The 16,543-nt window shown below is 41.3% G+C and overlaps 1 protein-coding gene across 1 annotated transcript in view; it reads right to left on the reverse strand.

Annotated features, from left to right (window-relative positions):
* Positions 1 to 9,801: 9,801 nt before the first annotated feature.
* The window catches only part of PCSK1 (proprotein convertase subtilisin/kexin type 1), a 42,614-nt gene continuing 35,872 nt past the window's right edge, over positions 9,802 to 16,543 (reverse strand). Inside the window, exon 15 of the mRNA XM_048850582.2 lies at positions 9,802 to 15,700. Coding sequence (XP_048706539.2) covers positions 15,338 to 15,700 — 363 coding nt within the window. The 3' untranslated portion in view covers positions 9,802 to 15,337. The remainder of the gene's footprint in view (positions 15,701 to 16,543) is intronic.

Raw genomic sequence — 16,543 nt, forward strand, 5'->3', positions numbered from 1 at the left:
AGTAGCTTACTAGCCCTCATGATTTCAGAGAAACGTTTGCAAGACATGAAACCTAAAGGTTTAAAATCCAGAAGACAGATTTAAAATATCAAATTGATTTTAAAAATCTAAATTTTTAATCCAATATCTTTTTTTAGAAGTGTGTGCGGGGGGGGGGGGGGGGGCGGGGAGAGGTCGGACTCATGATTTTTGAAAGGTTTGGCATTGGCAGCATTGCCAGAAAGAAAGAAAGAAAAAAGAGACTATAGGTTGAACACTAGGAAGAACTGGTCGTGAAATCTGTTGTGCGGAAGAAAGTTTTCCAGGGGAAGTGGTAGAAGCTCAGTTACCTGAGACTTTTGAAATTAAACTGGACAGAACACTAGAAAATTTGCAGATGGGCAGACGGCTGCCTTTAATGAAAGGAAATAGATTGACTATTCTAATAGGTCTTTACTATTTCTGACACATAATGGAGCTCAAAATGCATAAGCCATAATCTACCTGGCTAAATAAGGAAAATGCAATATAGTTTTCTCTGAATTACTCTAATTGAAATATCATTGGGACGTGATAAATCATGAGCCTTAAATTATAGATAGAGATAAGAGGACAATGACCATGCAATAAGATACAATAGTTCATGTCTAAGTAATTATGGGTTGCATGATAAAGGCCGATGGTCAAGTAACTTTAATCATCTGAGAAGTGCAATAACCGCCCTCAGATGCCCTGCCAGGAATGTCTTATTTTTATTCATGAATCCCATTTAATAGTAGCAGTTAAGGCAAACAAATCAAGCCAGTTACTGACTGAGCATCATTGACACTGATTCAGCATAGCTGCCAGACAGCATTGAATCACCATTTGTGGCCAGAGCGCCAAAGCCCATCTGCAAGTTCCTAATTCTAGCTAGTATTGACAAGACTCCTTTTCTGGCACGCTCTCCACATTCTAAAGAACCTGGCCTGTTGCTGTGTGACGTCCATTTCTTGGAAGTGTTTAATGAGCAGATTTTCAAATCATACTGCGCAATACTCACTAGCTGGACTGGCAACAGCAGGGGGTTGCTTTGAAAAGATTATATGGAATCTTGAAGAGAGACTACACATCTATCGTGTTAGATAAAATTGCTATTTGCTATAACATGGATATGGTTCCTGGGCTTCCCCACCCCTGCATATTATAGTAAAGACAAGACTGCTGTAGTAACATAATATTCTTCAAAGCAGTGTAACATGACACATCAGTTTTCACAGGTACAGTGATAGCGTAGACAAGCAATGGGGTTACTTACATAGTAATTTGTTATATGCAGCATAAGGAAGGGGACTAGAACTGGGGCCCAAGGCTTTGTAGTGAACAGGTCAAATCCTGGTTTCATTTAAGTCAATGGCAAAACTCCCATGGACTTCAAAAGGAGCAGGATTTGGGTCTATCAGCTTTACAAAATCTCCTCCCCTGGTGCAGAACATTAGATTTTTCTGGGTGAGTTCAGTGGTTTCCTCCTGATATCAGAGCTCCATATAGGAGTGGCCTACATTGGTACACCTCATGGACCAGATTCTGCTTTTACTTTCCCTCAGGCTGACGTAGCTGAGATAGATTTGTAGAGTACTGGGCTTGATGCTGCTGAATTAGTGCTCCTGAACTCTGAAAAGGCTCCATGAGTTGTAGAATCCTGCAAAGCTCTCTTTTCAGACCCATATGGAGGGAAAATGTCTGATAATCTTTGTCAAGGCTGATTCCCCATTCTGGCACTTTGAGTGCAGAAGGTGGGGGCCTGCAAGGATTCTAAAAATTAATACGGGACACTCCAGGCTTGTATTAACTCCCAAGGTTACAGTTTCTTTCTGACCTTGGATGGCTAGATGCTGCCACCACCTAAATGCAAAAAAACCCCTTTGAAACCAGAAAGGTGCACTTGGGAATTCCTTTCTGTGGGGTACCCTCAAGCCCTTTCACCCCCCGCCCCTTTGGGGAAGAGCTGAGAAAGAAAAACAAAGGAAATCAGCGGTTGCCACCGGCTAATTTAACAACATATGCACAAACCTCTTAGGACACCAACAATCCAATCCTGTTCTTTAAAAAGGTAAATTATTAAAAACAAAAAAGAAAATACATCTGGAACTTAGGCTTTTGCTAGATTTAAAAAACCCTCTTACAAAATTTAAACCTCAAGAATAACCTTCTTGAGGTCGAGGTTAAAGGTTACAAGCAAAACAGAAAGCCATTTGGGGTTAGCCCAGAGGAGTTCACAAGCTAATAAGAAATAAACAGAAATAAACCGAATGGTGTCTTTCTAGACATTCCCTAGTTTACTTACGTATTTGGGATTTCAGATAAGCAATCTCTAGGTATGATTTGATGGTTTTTCATATGGTGTGAGAAGCTTAAGCCAGATAAACTGCTCTCTATTCCCCTCTTCCCTGGAGGGCCACAACACACAGGCAAAGGGAAGTTTTTTCCACAATTTTAAGAAATTCTAGCCCTCCCATTGGCTCTTTTGGTCAGGTGCCCATTCTTTTCCTTTTACCTGTGGGCTTGTTAACCCTTTACAGGTAAAGCAAGTAGAGAACCACCACCAAGAGGGATTCCATAGCCAACTGGCTGGGTGGGTGTCCACAAAAGGGAGCTATCCCCCCTCTCATTTATCACACTCTTCTTTTCTCATGTTCTCAGACATCTCTCTGAATCGGGGCTAAACTTGGCCCTTTGTGTCTGAGCCTGGCTGAGACTGAAAATGCTGGGCTGAGTACCTGGAAAAAAGCTGAACAACAGTCCGAAAGAGTGACTAGAGCGCTCCCTAGAAACTGGTACCAGGGGCTGCTTGTGAGAATTCCTTGTTTTCCTTTCTGCACTAAGCAAAGGAAAACCATTTTGTTCAGAAAATTCAAGGCAGTAATTATGATTCTTTGGCAAAATAGCAAATCCTTCACATGCAGAGGAAATGCTGCTACAGGGGGATCAGGACGGTACCAAATGGGATGCTGTAATCACCAGCATGGACTTCACTCAGAAACAAAGCACTGCTGCTGGGAAATGGAATAGATTGGGTATGAACTGTGCACACAGCTAATCTATGCTAAGGCATCCTATTATTTTGTCACCTCTGCCCTTCTCCTTACCTCCCTGTCCCTTTACTTCTGTTTATTAGGTCTTGTGTTTTACATTGTGTGCTATTTGGGACAGGGACCGTAACACTCTGTGTTTATACAATACCTAGCACAATGTGGCCTCAACCTTGCTGAGGCTGCTAGTTAGAATAAATTGTTAAATGCCACTGCAGATCCACATATGCACTTAGGCTGCTGGGTATCTTCTAAACCTAAATTACAGATACAATAAAATTGGGGGTTGGGGGGGAGAAATCCATTCAATCTACTTCATGATAGACATATTCCATACCTATTAAGAAGAATCCAGACTTGGATAGGAGTCTTAAAGTATTATACAGCAGATGGTGCACAAAGCAACAGAACAAGACTCAGCTCCCACAGTTAAAGAATGTGGAAAATTATATAACGGCTGTTGTGCTTGAAGCAATGTTAGGTGTATACAGAAGCACTGTCTTCCTTTTCTTTGGGTCACCATCAGCTGCCAAGGAGTAGCACTTACAGAAGAAACCCTTTGCACATGAGGTCAGCTGTTGAATGATCCCAGTCAATTTATTTCTGCAGCTGGCTCCCCATGTACAAGACTGCTGGGCTTGAGTGGGACACAGAGTGTTGGTTCAGCTCCATTCACACATCAAGTGCAATACAGGGGAACTGGGAAATCTGACCCAGAGATTCCAGACAGGTGGCAAAATTTTACAGTGCTTGAGTCCCACAGTTCTCCAGATCCGCTTATGCGGGAATATATTATTTTCCTGATTTAAAAAAAAAGGAAGTTAATTTGATTAGTTTGGGTTTCCCCCCACTCCCAAATGACAGAGAGAAACTAAGGTCAAGCCTACACTAGGAGCTTTTGCTGGTATAGTAATGTTGGTTAGGGGTGTGACTTTTGTAAATGACATTTAAATACCAGCAAAAGCGGTAGTGTAGACAGGTATACTAGCAAGAGAACATTTTATTTTGTTCAGAGAACGGTTATAAGCTATACTAGCAAAAGCTCTTTTGTTAGTGTGAGCAGCATCTACATTAGCTATCCTGGGAAATCCATTACAGTGCAAGGCCTAAACTGGTGTGTCTTTAGGGGGCAGCGTGGGGAAGTCAACTGACAGGAAAGGAGTTTTCAGTTCCCCTTTTTGCAGGTACATGCAGGTGAATGAGGGGCATTCTGCAACTGTGGGGCCTATTTCCAGTTCCTCATCTGATTATGTCTCTGGGCAGAGTTCCTCTGGGCAGCATCCACTTACTCCTTAGATATCTTTGAGGACTGGTAGGTGCTGTCCAGGTTTCTCTGTTCAGTACCCCCTCATTTTTAACATTTGAGCTCACTCCTATTCCTGTTCTCTCCTTAGTTGTCCCACATACTCAGTTGTGGTCTGGGCTTAGTAGTTCCTTCCCCTTAGTGAGGGGATGGGCCTTTAGTTTTGGGCAGACCTAATCCTGCCTCTCTCAGTCCTACAAATAGTACATGCAAGTGGAGAATTGGGAACTGAATGGTATTCTAGCTGTCAGGTAGTATAATTTGTGAACGCTGTGATTCTGTCTACACTAGGTCTTCAAACTGCTAGATGATTCTAGCTTTCACTGTATCTGGAAACTGAATAATGTTGCTCAATTTCCCCATGTGTTTCTATAATGCAGATGAACTCTAAAAAACCCACCTTCCTTTATTCATTTTCTGTGGATTCAGTAGTCAGAAGATTTCTTAACGAAGCAAACAGGTCGCTCTTAAAAGGTAAGTGGCTAAATATGCTGCTAACTTTTTCTTGATTCAGTTCTTTTGAATGGGTTGAAAGACAATAGTGCTAATATATAAAAAAGTAATTATGGCTGGTGGATCAACTCCATTGGTGATGTAGAAGAGAGTACGCTGACCACCATCAAGCGACAACAGAATCCAGCTAGCAACCTCTTTTGCATGCAAGGTACAATGCAGCAAATTAAATATTTTCTTCTACAACTGATCGTCACTCCCATCCACACAAAGAAGCTCATTGTATGACTTGACAATGAAGCAGAAGCAGGCAAATAGGATACATTGGCCACTTGAGTTTCAGTTCTTGAATTAATTAGAATGCTTGTACCCATGTTAGCTTTTAAAGAAAAGGTGAATAATCCCTTTGTCATGCACTGCAACCTGTAGCAGGCATATTTGGTTCCAGAAGCCTGTGTAATGGGCTGGCATTTTTAAAGGAGCCTGGAAGTTAGATGCCCATATGCTATTGTAAGCCAAATGGGAGCTGGGCACCAAGCATCTTCAGGCTTCTTGAAAATCCCAGACTGTGCTAAATACTAGTTAGTAATTATACTGTGGAAGCTTTAGATGAGTTTTGAACTCTGTCTCTGATGCCCCACTGCTGAGTTCACACAACTGCCATTGACTTCACTGGGAGTCCAGAGTGCTCAACTTCTCTGAAAATCAGGACACTTTAATTCATATGCCAAAATATGGACATAGGTGCCAGATCCTCACTTGGTGTTAAGTGGCATCATTGAAGTCAATGGAAGTGATTTGTCCTGGTCACAGTTGCAAGACCTCAGCCATATGTAGCATAACCCAACAGGGGTTTATGTAGCTATTACCCTGTCAGACAAGGCATCACCTGCCAGTCTTACCTCACAGGCAGAAGCAAGGCACTGGTAGCAAATAGTGGTCTCACATCAGGGCTACCTTCCCTCAGGGAGGCTCTGGCAAGCAGCAGCCTCTGATGCAAGTTTCTGGTAGCAAGTCACACCAGTAGTCTCACAGCAGGCCTACCTTTCCTCAGGGAGACTTGGGCAGGCAGCAGCCTTTCAAGGACATCAAGGGGAGGCCCACATTCCCTCAGGGAGGATCTAACAGGCAGCAGAATCTCAAGCTCTGACCTGAACATTGCTCTCCCCTTTTAAGCCCCCCCCCTCCAAGCCTGACACCTACTGCAGGTGCAGCAGGGTGGGCAGATTGAGACCACAGCACCTCATTAACCCATTCCTGGCCAGTGTGAGGTTTGTATACCCCATCACAGGATGTATGCTGAGTTGCACCAACTGAGGATCTGGCCTAAGGTGCTGAACTTGGACACCCCAGTTGGAAAATGCTGGCCTTTGTCTTTGAGGTTTTAGGGGTAAGGATGTTGGCAGGAATCGGAGACACCAGAGAACAAGCAAGCACATGATTTTAAAACAAAAATTACAACTGATCACAAAATTTTTTCGCTGCTCATCGCTGATGGTACTGTCCTGAATATCCCTGAGATTATAAGGGAAACTTGAAAACAAGACAATGTAACAATAGCAAGTTATTGGTAAAGGAAAAGAAAGAAAAAGGCAGAAAACATTCTCCCTGGTCTATGCCTTCTTCTCTGCAGTTTGCCATCTTACTCTTTTGCAATTCTCTCTGCCTGTAATATGATGTCTGAGTGTTAGATTCACCACTCAGTTACACATGTGGAATAAGTTCACCAAAGACAGTGGAGTTACTCTGTGCTTACTTACCGCAATGCAAATTCTGAATTTGTCCCTGAAACTGTATGCTCTTTAGGGCAAGGGTCTTAGGTATTTGTAAAGCACTGTACGGTAAGATTACATGAATTATAATAATGCCTCAAGATCTGCTGCTGAAGGCTGTACTCTATGGCCAACTTAAGAACCACCTGCGATGCAGAGGAAGGCCAAAGTTCTGGTACACCAACATGGTCAAGCAAGACCTCAAGAAATTCAGCATTCCCACTGACAACCAGGAAAATCCTGTCTACAATCGCTCAGTTTGGAGAAGCCAGGTTAAGGCTGGTGCAGTCACTGCAGAGAGCCTTCAGAGAGCCCAGGCTGAGGCTCACAGGCGAGCCAGGAAGCAGAGTGTGCTTCAACCTCCATCTGGCAAGTGGACCTGTAGCCACAGCGGGAAGGTTTGCCACTCGCTCATCAGGCTCTTTTTCCATACCATGGCTAAGCACCACTGGTGGATCAACTTTGTTGCATCTTGTTTCATCTCTCAAGATGCTGGACAGGCAATAATAATATTTTAGATGATACTGTTTTATTATCTTATGCCAAAAGGATAAAATTCTCTTACCGTCAGAAGGTTTGTCACAGATATACCAAGAGACTCTAAGACAGTCAGATGGCTGATAAAATAAAAATTAAGTTGTGTAGACAGTAGGATGTCTGGAGTTGCTGTTAGAGAATTATTATTAAACTAACTGCTAAAGAAAAAGAAGGAATGAGATTCACTCATTTGAAATCCAATACATTGGAATGCAAGCATTCTATGAAATTCAGTGGCCCAGTGTATGAAATCTAAGCATGACTCTTGATATAGAATTGCAGATGGACATTCAGGATAACTAAAACAAACATTTAAATTCACTTGCCCTTATTCTGTGCAGAAGGGCCATAATTCAACAGTCCATTCCGACTCAGCAAAGCACATTCCTAATCTCAGGCACATATTTAAGTGGGACTTAAGCCTGAGTTTAGAGACATGCTAAGGTGTTTTGCTTCAGAAGGTTGGACTGAAACATGTACTTAAATGGTTGGCTGAGTGGGGCCCATTGTAGGCAACAAGAATTTCACCTGAAGATAGTGTGTGTATGGTCCTCTGTTAGCAAATGTTCCGCATACCACTAGGATGACACCTCCTCCTGGTCATTCTGCAGAATATCTCACACAGTCAACACTCCTTCACAGGATTCCACACCATCTCTTTGCCTCTGTCAGTCTGCAACCCCCACCCCTTGCTCCACAAGCTGCTGCTGCTGCCTCTTCATGACTCAGCCCTCCAGCCAGGTCACTGTACATATTTTCCCCTTCCAGGGTATTAAAGGTTTCCTTCTGCAATCCTAAACAGTCTTCCCATTCACTGACACATAGTGCTTCTCCTTCAGTGGCTGACAGGGGAACCCAGCCTCACCCTCCACTCTGGGTTATGGCTCAGGGACCCTCTAGCCAGCAGAAGGTCGGTTCCCCCTCTACCTTACTGCTTTTCCCCAAGCCTTTTCCTTACCATCTAGCACTCCCTGCCCCCACCCCAGGTTCACCAGCTTCATGACTCCCTCCTCCCAGGAGGGAACTGCAATCTACTGATCTCTGCAGCCTCTAAAATCTTCTTCCTTTTCCTAGGGAGTGACTGCAGTCTATTTCCTAACTACCCCAACTCTGCTACCAGTTTCCTGTCCTTATAGTCCCAGCCCAGTTCGTTCCCCCTCAGCTGGGCTCCCTCAGTCAGTCAGGGGATTACTTAGCCACCTAATTCCCCTCAACTGTGGCTTGTTGGGTTTATTAAACCATTTCTCACTCTGCATTAACCCCTTCTAGGCAACTGGGGTGTAAACACCCCATCACACCCTCTGAGAGTGCAGCCTTTGGCCCAGTTACTATACGTAGGCCAAATTTTTTAAGAATTAGCCACTGATTTGGAGTGTCTCCATTCTGGGGTGCATGCTCAACCGGATACAGCTTGAGCCTGATTTTCAGAGATGCTAAACACCAATAGTTCCCATTGACTTCAGCTGGAGTTATGGATGCTCAGCCTCACTGCAAATCAGACCCCAGGTGTCTGAAATTGGGCTCCCAAAACTTGAACAATCCAAAATCAGTGGATACTTTGGAAAAATTTTCACTGTAGTGTCTTCATGAAAGATCCAAGATCAAGCATTTACTGTACCTAACGAAATACATAGCTCTTGTCACTCAAATATTTCTTTTAAAAACAATTTAACTCTCTCCGTCCTAAAGGCTCCCAAACAGTTGACTACTAATTTTGAAATATCAATAGTTTGTTATGAATAAGGGTCAATTTTCTACCAGGGCAGATATATAGCAGTATGTAAATCAGCTATTTATCACATTAACAGTTCAAAAAAACCCAAAAAGCCCAAGTGTCCACAGATTGTTACTATTAAGGCCTGACACAAGATCAAGAAAAGCAAGGAAACAAAATGCAGCTTAGAAATCAGTCTTTATCACACTGTTGCTCCTTCTGTATGATCCTCTGCCATTCCTGTTCTTTCTAAATAATGCCATGCTCTGCCATCAGTGTGAATGATCTTTAAGATCATATAATTATGTATTTAAGCTTGCTTCTAATGGCATCTTCTTTATGACTGGTCAACTGCAATTGCTTGAGAGGAGCTGATGGAAGTTCAATGGTTAAATATTGTCACAGGGTGACTGGCCCCTTTAATAGGAGTCAGGGCCCACTCTGCCCCTGACAAACACATTTTTAACTGAGAGTCTTTTTTTACATCTTTAAGTATTTTTGAAAAACATCTTTCAGGCATGCCATATCAGTCTAAAAGCCAAATAACTAAAATACTATTAAATAATAGAGATAAATTAATAGCTACAGCTTTTTAAAAATCTGTTTTTAATGTTTTTGTTTATAACTATGAGCCACAGGATATTTGACTGAGCTATTGATTGGCCATGCCCTTTGCTTCCTGGATGTTTGCAGTGCCATGCACTGTAGCCTACTTGGTCTTAAAATGTAGGACTACTGCACTAATTCACTACATTTAATGGAGTTGACATATGGCTTGATTTTTAGTCTAACCTTTATTGTTTTATTTCACAGGGGCACTTTGCAAATCACCATAAGCAAAACTGCAGGCCTTTAGTTCTAAGTGCATCTCCTTATCAGAACACATGGCACGGCATTATATTGCATACTAATGAGTTGGAGCACTGACTGATAACATACATGCATAGTTAAATAAAATGTTACAACATGAAATAACAGCAAATCCATTTATTCTTGGTAAAGAATGTCACAACAGGAAAAAGATTTACTCTCTGCTACATGCGGTCATAGAGATCTAAATAGCTGGAATAGTATAACCATTAAGAGCTATTTTCCTGATAACTATCTATTCCTTTATACACCATCTTTCTATTTTCCTCTGTTATATTAATGGAACTTGACAGTGCTTGGCTTACATTTTTACATTTGGTATTCATTGAGTTTGAAGCAAAACTTCCATCCTTTATTGTTTCACATTTTCTCATAAATTGTGACAATACAACAAAATGATATTTTTAATAAGTGCCTGTCATTAGGCTCGCAAAGTGTTTGCTTAAATAATTTATATTTATGCCTAATGGGATGGAAGCTTGAGTCTTTTCAATCTGTGAACTGAACCATTAATGGTTGAGTTGATTCAAGGGAAAATATACATTCTCCATGGTTGGAGCTCTCCAGAATGCCATTTATTTGAATGAGTAGCTGGTGAGTTCTCATTTCATGAGGCTGGATATATCCACAGGTCTCAGGATAAAATGGGCATTATAAAAGGACACATCTGATTGTCTAGCAAGGTTTTAACTATGCAAGTATGTTGTAGGTAAAGTAAGGTATGGTAAGGTAAGGACTTAGTTGATTTAGACTCCCCCAATCATAATAATGCTTCTGAAATGATTGGAAAAGGTTTTCCTAAAATGTTTTCATTTAAATTTATTTTCAAAGCTGAACACTGCAGACTTTAGGAGCCTACTTTTTAGGAGCCTATTGCTTCCTAAAGTCTGTAATGTTAGAAAAATGGCACTGGGAGATTTTAGTTTGCTGTTCCAACAGAAATCTATGAGTTGTAATGATTCACCAGCTGCCTCCTTCTATTCCTAGTCACACAGAAACGAACACTCAAATATCATTTCTGTAAGCCTACCAGCTGTATATAAGGCAACACACAGTAGAACTTTAAGCCTTTCCACCTAGCTTAAATTTAGAACGCTAACATTTAAAGGCTCAATTTTCCCCTGTGCACGAGAACTACTGGTGCAGTAGTGAGTGGATGGGGGACACTTTATGGAGCCAGTTACATCTTCCTGACCCTGAGCTGGTTTGGTGCTAACATAAGAACAGCCTACGGTGTGCTCTAAATTGAATAACTAGTATATGGTTCCTAATGAGCTGTATGTCAGTGGAGGATTGATATAGCAGAATTGCCCTCCACCGTGTCCCTGTCCAGCCCCTGGCTCCCCTGCCCTGCCCTTCCTTGCCATGACCCTAAATCTCCATCAGACTTACACCAGCCAAGAGTTCCCCTTTTCAAAGAAAATTGTCCATGGACAATTTACTGTGAGACTGTATAAGGGCCTGATGCTCCCTTGCCTGGTACCTGGGGTTGTTCTTTACCGCCTTTGCAAAACAGATGTTAAATGTTGCTATTCTGATGCAAGGGAGTGGAAAAATCAAGATCTCTATGCTCGTGTGTCACTTCATTATAAAGCTGGTACATGTGACACACAAGCTTCTGTTAGTGATCACAGGCAGACAGAATGCTTTTATATTTCAGACCCACAGGGACTGATCTGCTGTCACTGAAGTCAATGGCAAAACTCTCTTTGCCTTGAATGGTGAAAGATCAGGCCCACAGTATCATCTTGTGCATTGCCAGAGAAATCCTTTGTAAACTCTCTGTATACAACAAAATATATATTATCTTCTCTCTCCTGCTGCCCCTCTCTCAGGGATCAGGCCACTCATCCTTTGTAACTCTAATTACATTTCATATTTCCCAACCAAACGAATCCATAACCTGCCTTTGTCTTTTCTTCAAAAATGTTAAGACCACACACTCTGGGCTCTGCTAACATACTGTATTATGCTATTATTAGACAAATGTAATTTTAACATCACATCACATACATGTTGCAGCTGTAATTGGAACATGCCTTTTAAAAATACTTTATTGGATGAAATTGTCTCTTTCTCAAGAAAAATCTGGTGCTTTAATATATTTTATTATGCCTTTTAAAATTCTGTCTGTTTGATAAAAGCTTTGATATATTATAAATACCTGTAAAGAAAATATAATTTAAAATTCTGAGAGAAAACATTTTAGTCTTTTTTTTTCCTTTTACATTTTCACAAAACCTACACAGGCACCAAGAAAAGACTAACAAAAATAATTTACGTCTGTACAATATACTCTGGGTTGGAAAGATTCAAGAGACAGATTTTCAGCAGGTTAGTTTTAAAGCTGGTCTCTGATGAAACTTTGGCTACAGCATGAGGACTGGACTTAAACAAAGGAAGAGTCATGTCTATTCCACATGGTTAACACGAGCACTGCATTCACGGACTGGCCATTGTTGCTGCTGCTGCTACCAAAGGTAAGCAGTAATCATTTTCACTGACAGCGAGGACTAGTGGTTACTGCTGTTCATTGAAGAAAGCAGCCTCTAAAAATCTTGACACAACAATAGAGCTGGACTGATACAACAAGAGCTAGGTGAAATTTTGCACCTGAAATTTTGTCTGGCAAAAAATGCAGATTTGGTGACACCAAAACATTTAGCAAATTTGTGTCCATTTTATCTTAACTGTTCATATATAAAAAAAGAAAATTTCTGAAAATGTCATTTGGACATTTTTTAAATGAAACATTTTGATTTTCGATTTGAAGTGCCTTTTTGATTTGAAATTTCCTTCACTTTTTTTTAAAAAACAAAACTACTTGAAATTGAAATGAAACATTTCCTTTTGAGTCAAACAAAATGTCTGACCCAAAACAATTTTTTCACTTTTGGATTTAATGAATTTTTGAAAGATTTTGGTTTGAGGCCAACCGGAAAATAAAATTAAAACATTTTTGGAATTGCCAGTGCATCAGAAAATCAGTTATTCATTCAGCTGTACACACATCCTAACAGTGTTGTGTTCTTGACAGGGTAGCTCCCAGTTCTGAAAATTAAAATGTGAGTGGAAATTGTCCTGCACTTCCTCCTGCCCAGTGCTACCTCTCAAATTAGTCAAGGCCAGTCGTCTCTGAACTGCCTGTCTCTCTAAATGCTAGTAGAATTAAGGAACATCATGAGAATGCTTTTTGGTTTGGACCATTTCAATATTTTGACTGCTTTCCATGCTAAAGAAAATGTTACAAATTAGCACAGAGAGAAGAGGAGATTTAGTAACAAGAGACAAATCAAACAGGAAGTCACAACCTTGAGAAGTGGGTAGAATATGATTCTCCTTTCACTCATGCTGGTGTAAATCAGGAGAAATTCCTTACATCAATTGAGTTGCATTAGTGTAAAGCTGGCTTCATGCAGAATTAGGCCCTAGAAATGTATACTACTACTGGAATGAATGAGAAATCAGAGATTTTCAAAGTTGTTATAAAAGAAATCCTGCTATTTTTTATTGGTTAATTTAACAGTTGTTACTATGAGAGTAACCAGGTTTTGTTTTAAATAACAGAATTTCACAACAGCTTTGAAAGTCTGTGTCCAATTTGATGAAGTATTAGCAAAATGTTAAGCTCTTAGTTTGAGAGATACCAGCATCATTTATGAAATGGAGATACTGAAACAGTGACAAGTATTTCTAAAAGCTGTTTGGAAACTATAGATAGATAGATAGATGATGTAAAATCTAGTCAATATCTATTCAAGTATCTTTGGCATTGTAGAGAAACACTGCATTTTCCATTTCATTTAGAGACTTTGTATTCCCCTGCCCAGGGTTCCCTCAATTTTTTAGCAGGATATTCAGCTGTGTGCTATTTTTTGACCCTATGAGTAATAAATCATATACCCATCCGGGACACTGGAACAATTTGTATAGTGGGCGTGCTGAAAGCCACTGAACAAAACTGTAAACTCTGTATATGATGGAAGCCACTCCATACCCCTAGCTCCAGCACCCCTGTACCCATTTTGATTTCAATTAAAATAAATGTGTGAAACATTGCTACTCTGACATCCACCATCCCTCAGCCATTTTGTCCCAGATTATGTCTTCCTACATTAGATAAGGTGATCTGACCACTCCACTCAGCCAGTCCTCCCAGTTTGAATCAGATCTTCTGGATGCAGCACTTTATTTGACAAGAGCTGCTGGAACCATTCTGAGGGACTTCCCTCCATCTCTCTCTCCCTCCTCTCTTTTCTTTTCTGACTTCTGACCTTTCATTTTTCTCTTCCTTGTCTTTGACTGCTGCCTCCTCTTTACTCACATTCCATTTCATCCTTTTTTCCCCTCTTACCTATTCTTTCCTTCCTTTTTCAGGCCCATACGATTTCTTCCTATCTTGTTTTCCTCTCTCTCTCCATTTGCCCCTCACCTCTCCGAAAGATTTAAGAAATGTTGCAATCAGCCATTGGCATGCCCACATCCAGTCTTGCCGTGTTCTCTATGGATAGAAGTCCTTTCCCTAGGCCACAGTGAGATTAGGGAGAAGACAAGCTGGTCACAGGCTTTTGTGCAATATTTCCAACACTGTAGTTATTGATGCCAAGCTCTTTTACACCAGTGTGACTCTGGATTAGTGTAAATCAGGAGTAACTCCCTGGTGTGTCATAAGAATCAAGTCCAATACTTTCTTCCAGCCATGGATCATAAGGAATAGTTAAACTGAATTCTCTTGATTTATAACTGTCTGCAAAGCTCAAACCCATTGCAAGCTTCCTCTCTGCTCTAGAATTTGCACTGAGACAGAATTTGCAGCCAGCATTAAGTCTTATGAGAATACCAGGTATAAGAAGAACTGATATGCTCACTACAAGGGAAGATGGTATTCCCCCATTCCTTGACAGTTCGCGTAGCACTGGCAGTCCTGTTCAAAACCACGGCCTGCTAAAGGAATCAAGTGGAAAACAACAGGGAAAGGAAAAAGGGTTTGAAGTGGAGCTGTAGTGTTTTCAGAGGAATATAGTTGCATTTCATGCCAGAAGGAAGAAACTACCTCTTTTGGTGATAATGAAGACAAGATTTGAATAGAGCAGTGGTTCTCAAACTGTGGGTCGGGACCCCATTTTAATGGGGTCACCAGGCCTGGCGTTAGACTTGCTGGGACCAGGGGCTGAAGTCGAAGCCTGAGGGCTTCAGCCCTGGGTGGTGGGGCTTAGTTATAGGCTACCTGCCTGGGGCTGAAGTCCTTGGGCTTTGCCCGTGCCCCCCACCTGGGGCAGTGGGGCTCGGGCTTTGGCTTTCCCCACCCCCCACCCGCCCGGGGCAGTGGGGCTCGGATGGGCTAAGGCTTTGGTCCCCCCTCTTGGGGTCATGTAGTGATTTTTGTTGTTAGAAGGGGGTTGTGGTGCAGTGAAGTTTGAGAACCCCTGTAATAGAGCGATCACTTATACCCTTCAGCTTAGTGCCTCGCCATGAACAAATTACACTTCCTATCTGTTTCCCACCCTGCTTCACATCCTGGTTAAGTATGAAGCAATCAAAGTAGTAATCACATGAGTAAAATGTAGAATATACTTCAGAAAAGGGCAGTGGGGGTGGGGAGCATGAATATTTCCAACTCAGTGCCATACCCTACATTTTAGTTGTCTTCATTCAGAATATCAACCAAGGCTTGCAGCAGTCTATCATCTCTATGTTTGTATGGTTTGGCATTGTAAAAAAGGTCAATGTAGTCACTGTACAGAGTGTCCTCAGAGTCTTTTAACTGGGAGGGTTTGTTTAATTTTTCAAGGGCTTGATAGAAATGTTCATATGGAATATTTAACTTTTCATTTGGAGTCTTCTTTGGTGCTCGATTCTGGGCCATGTGCCGGCTAAAAGCACTTTGCAATAGACGAAGCATTGCCTCTGACAGGATTTTGTCTCCCATTTTATCAGTGCTGCTGCTGGTACCTTCGGTGACCTTGGGTTTTGCACTCAGGTTCTCTTGTGTGGTAGGATCCTAAAATACAGAACAGTATCAAAAGTATTAGGTATCAATGAAATGCTGACTGAAGTAGGTCTTGTTATTAATAGGGATTTGTGTGTTTGAATAAATGCTATATTGATCATTTAGGAACCATTGGCACCAGGAAAAGGATTGCAAATATCTCGTGCAAAATGTTTAATATCCCAAATAAGTAACAGATCACAAAAGTATTAATTTGGACTCTACTAGCCAGTTACCCATTCTGTGTATCTAGCTACCATCCTACATTATATAGTGATCCCTGCAGATCTTAAAAGGTAAATATAATTGGATTGGGTACGAACTTGGAAAGAACACCTCTCAGGAAGTGGTGCATGAAGTGGTGACTTAGTAGGTGGCATTTTCACCTCTCAAACAGGACTATACCAATACGCCAAAATAATGAATACATTTCTGCTGGGGGTGCTGTTTCAGATGAGACATGAAAATGATGTCCAGATACATTCTGCCCACCATTCCCCCTGCAGTGTCAGCTGACTACAGTTTTACTTCTCTTCCTGTTATACACTGTTGTGGACTGTTGCTGTGCACACAACTACTTCAGTGGCTGATGAATTGATATCTAAATATATCCTAATGATATACCTACCTACTTATTAGGGCTGATGTGAGACTATGTAGTTAATGCCTGTGAATGCTATGAAAAACTTTCAGATAAGCAGGTATTGTAAAAGTGCAAAGCAGTATAATCATACTATCTGGCACCAACTCCCACACACAGAGGCTTGAAACATTATTTTTCAAAAATAATTAGCAGTTCACCTCCAAGCAAAGAAAGAGGAGAAAAAGGAACCAAAGGCAACAGCTCTAGTTACC

The sequence above is a fragment of the Caretta caretta genome, chromosome 5 (assembly GCF_965140235.1).
Source record: "Caretta caretta isolate rCarCar2 chromosome 5, rCarCar1.hap1, whole genome shotgun sequence".
NCBI classification, from domain to species: Eukaryota; Metazoa; Chordata; order Testudines; family Cheloniidae; genus Caretta; species Caretta caretta.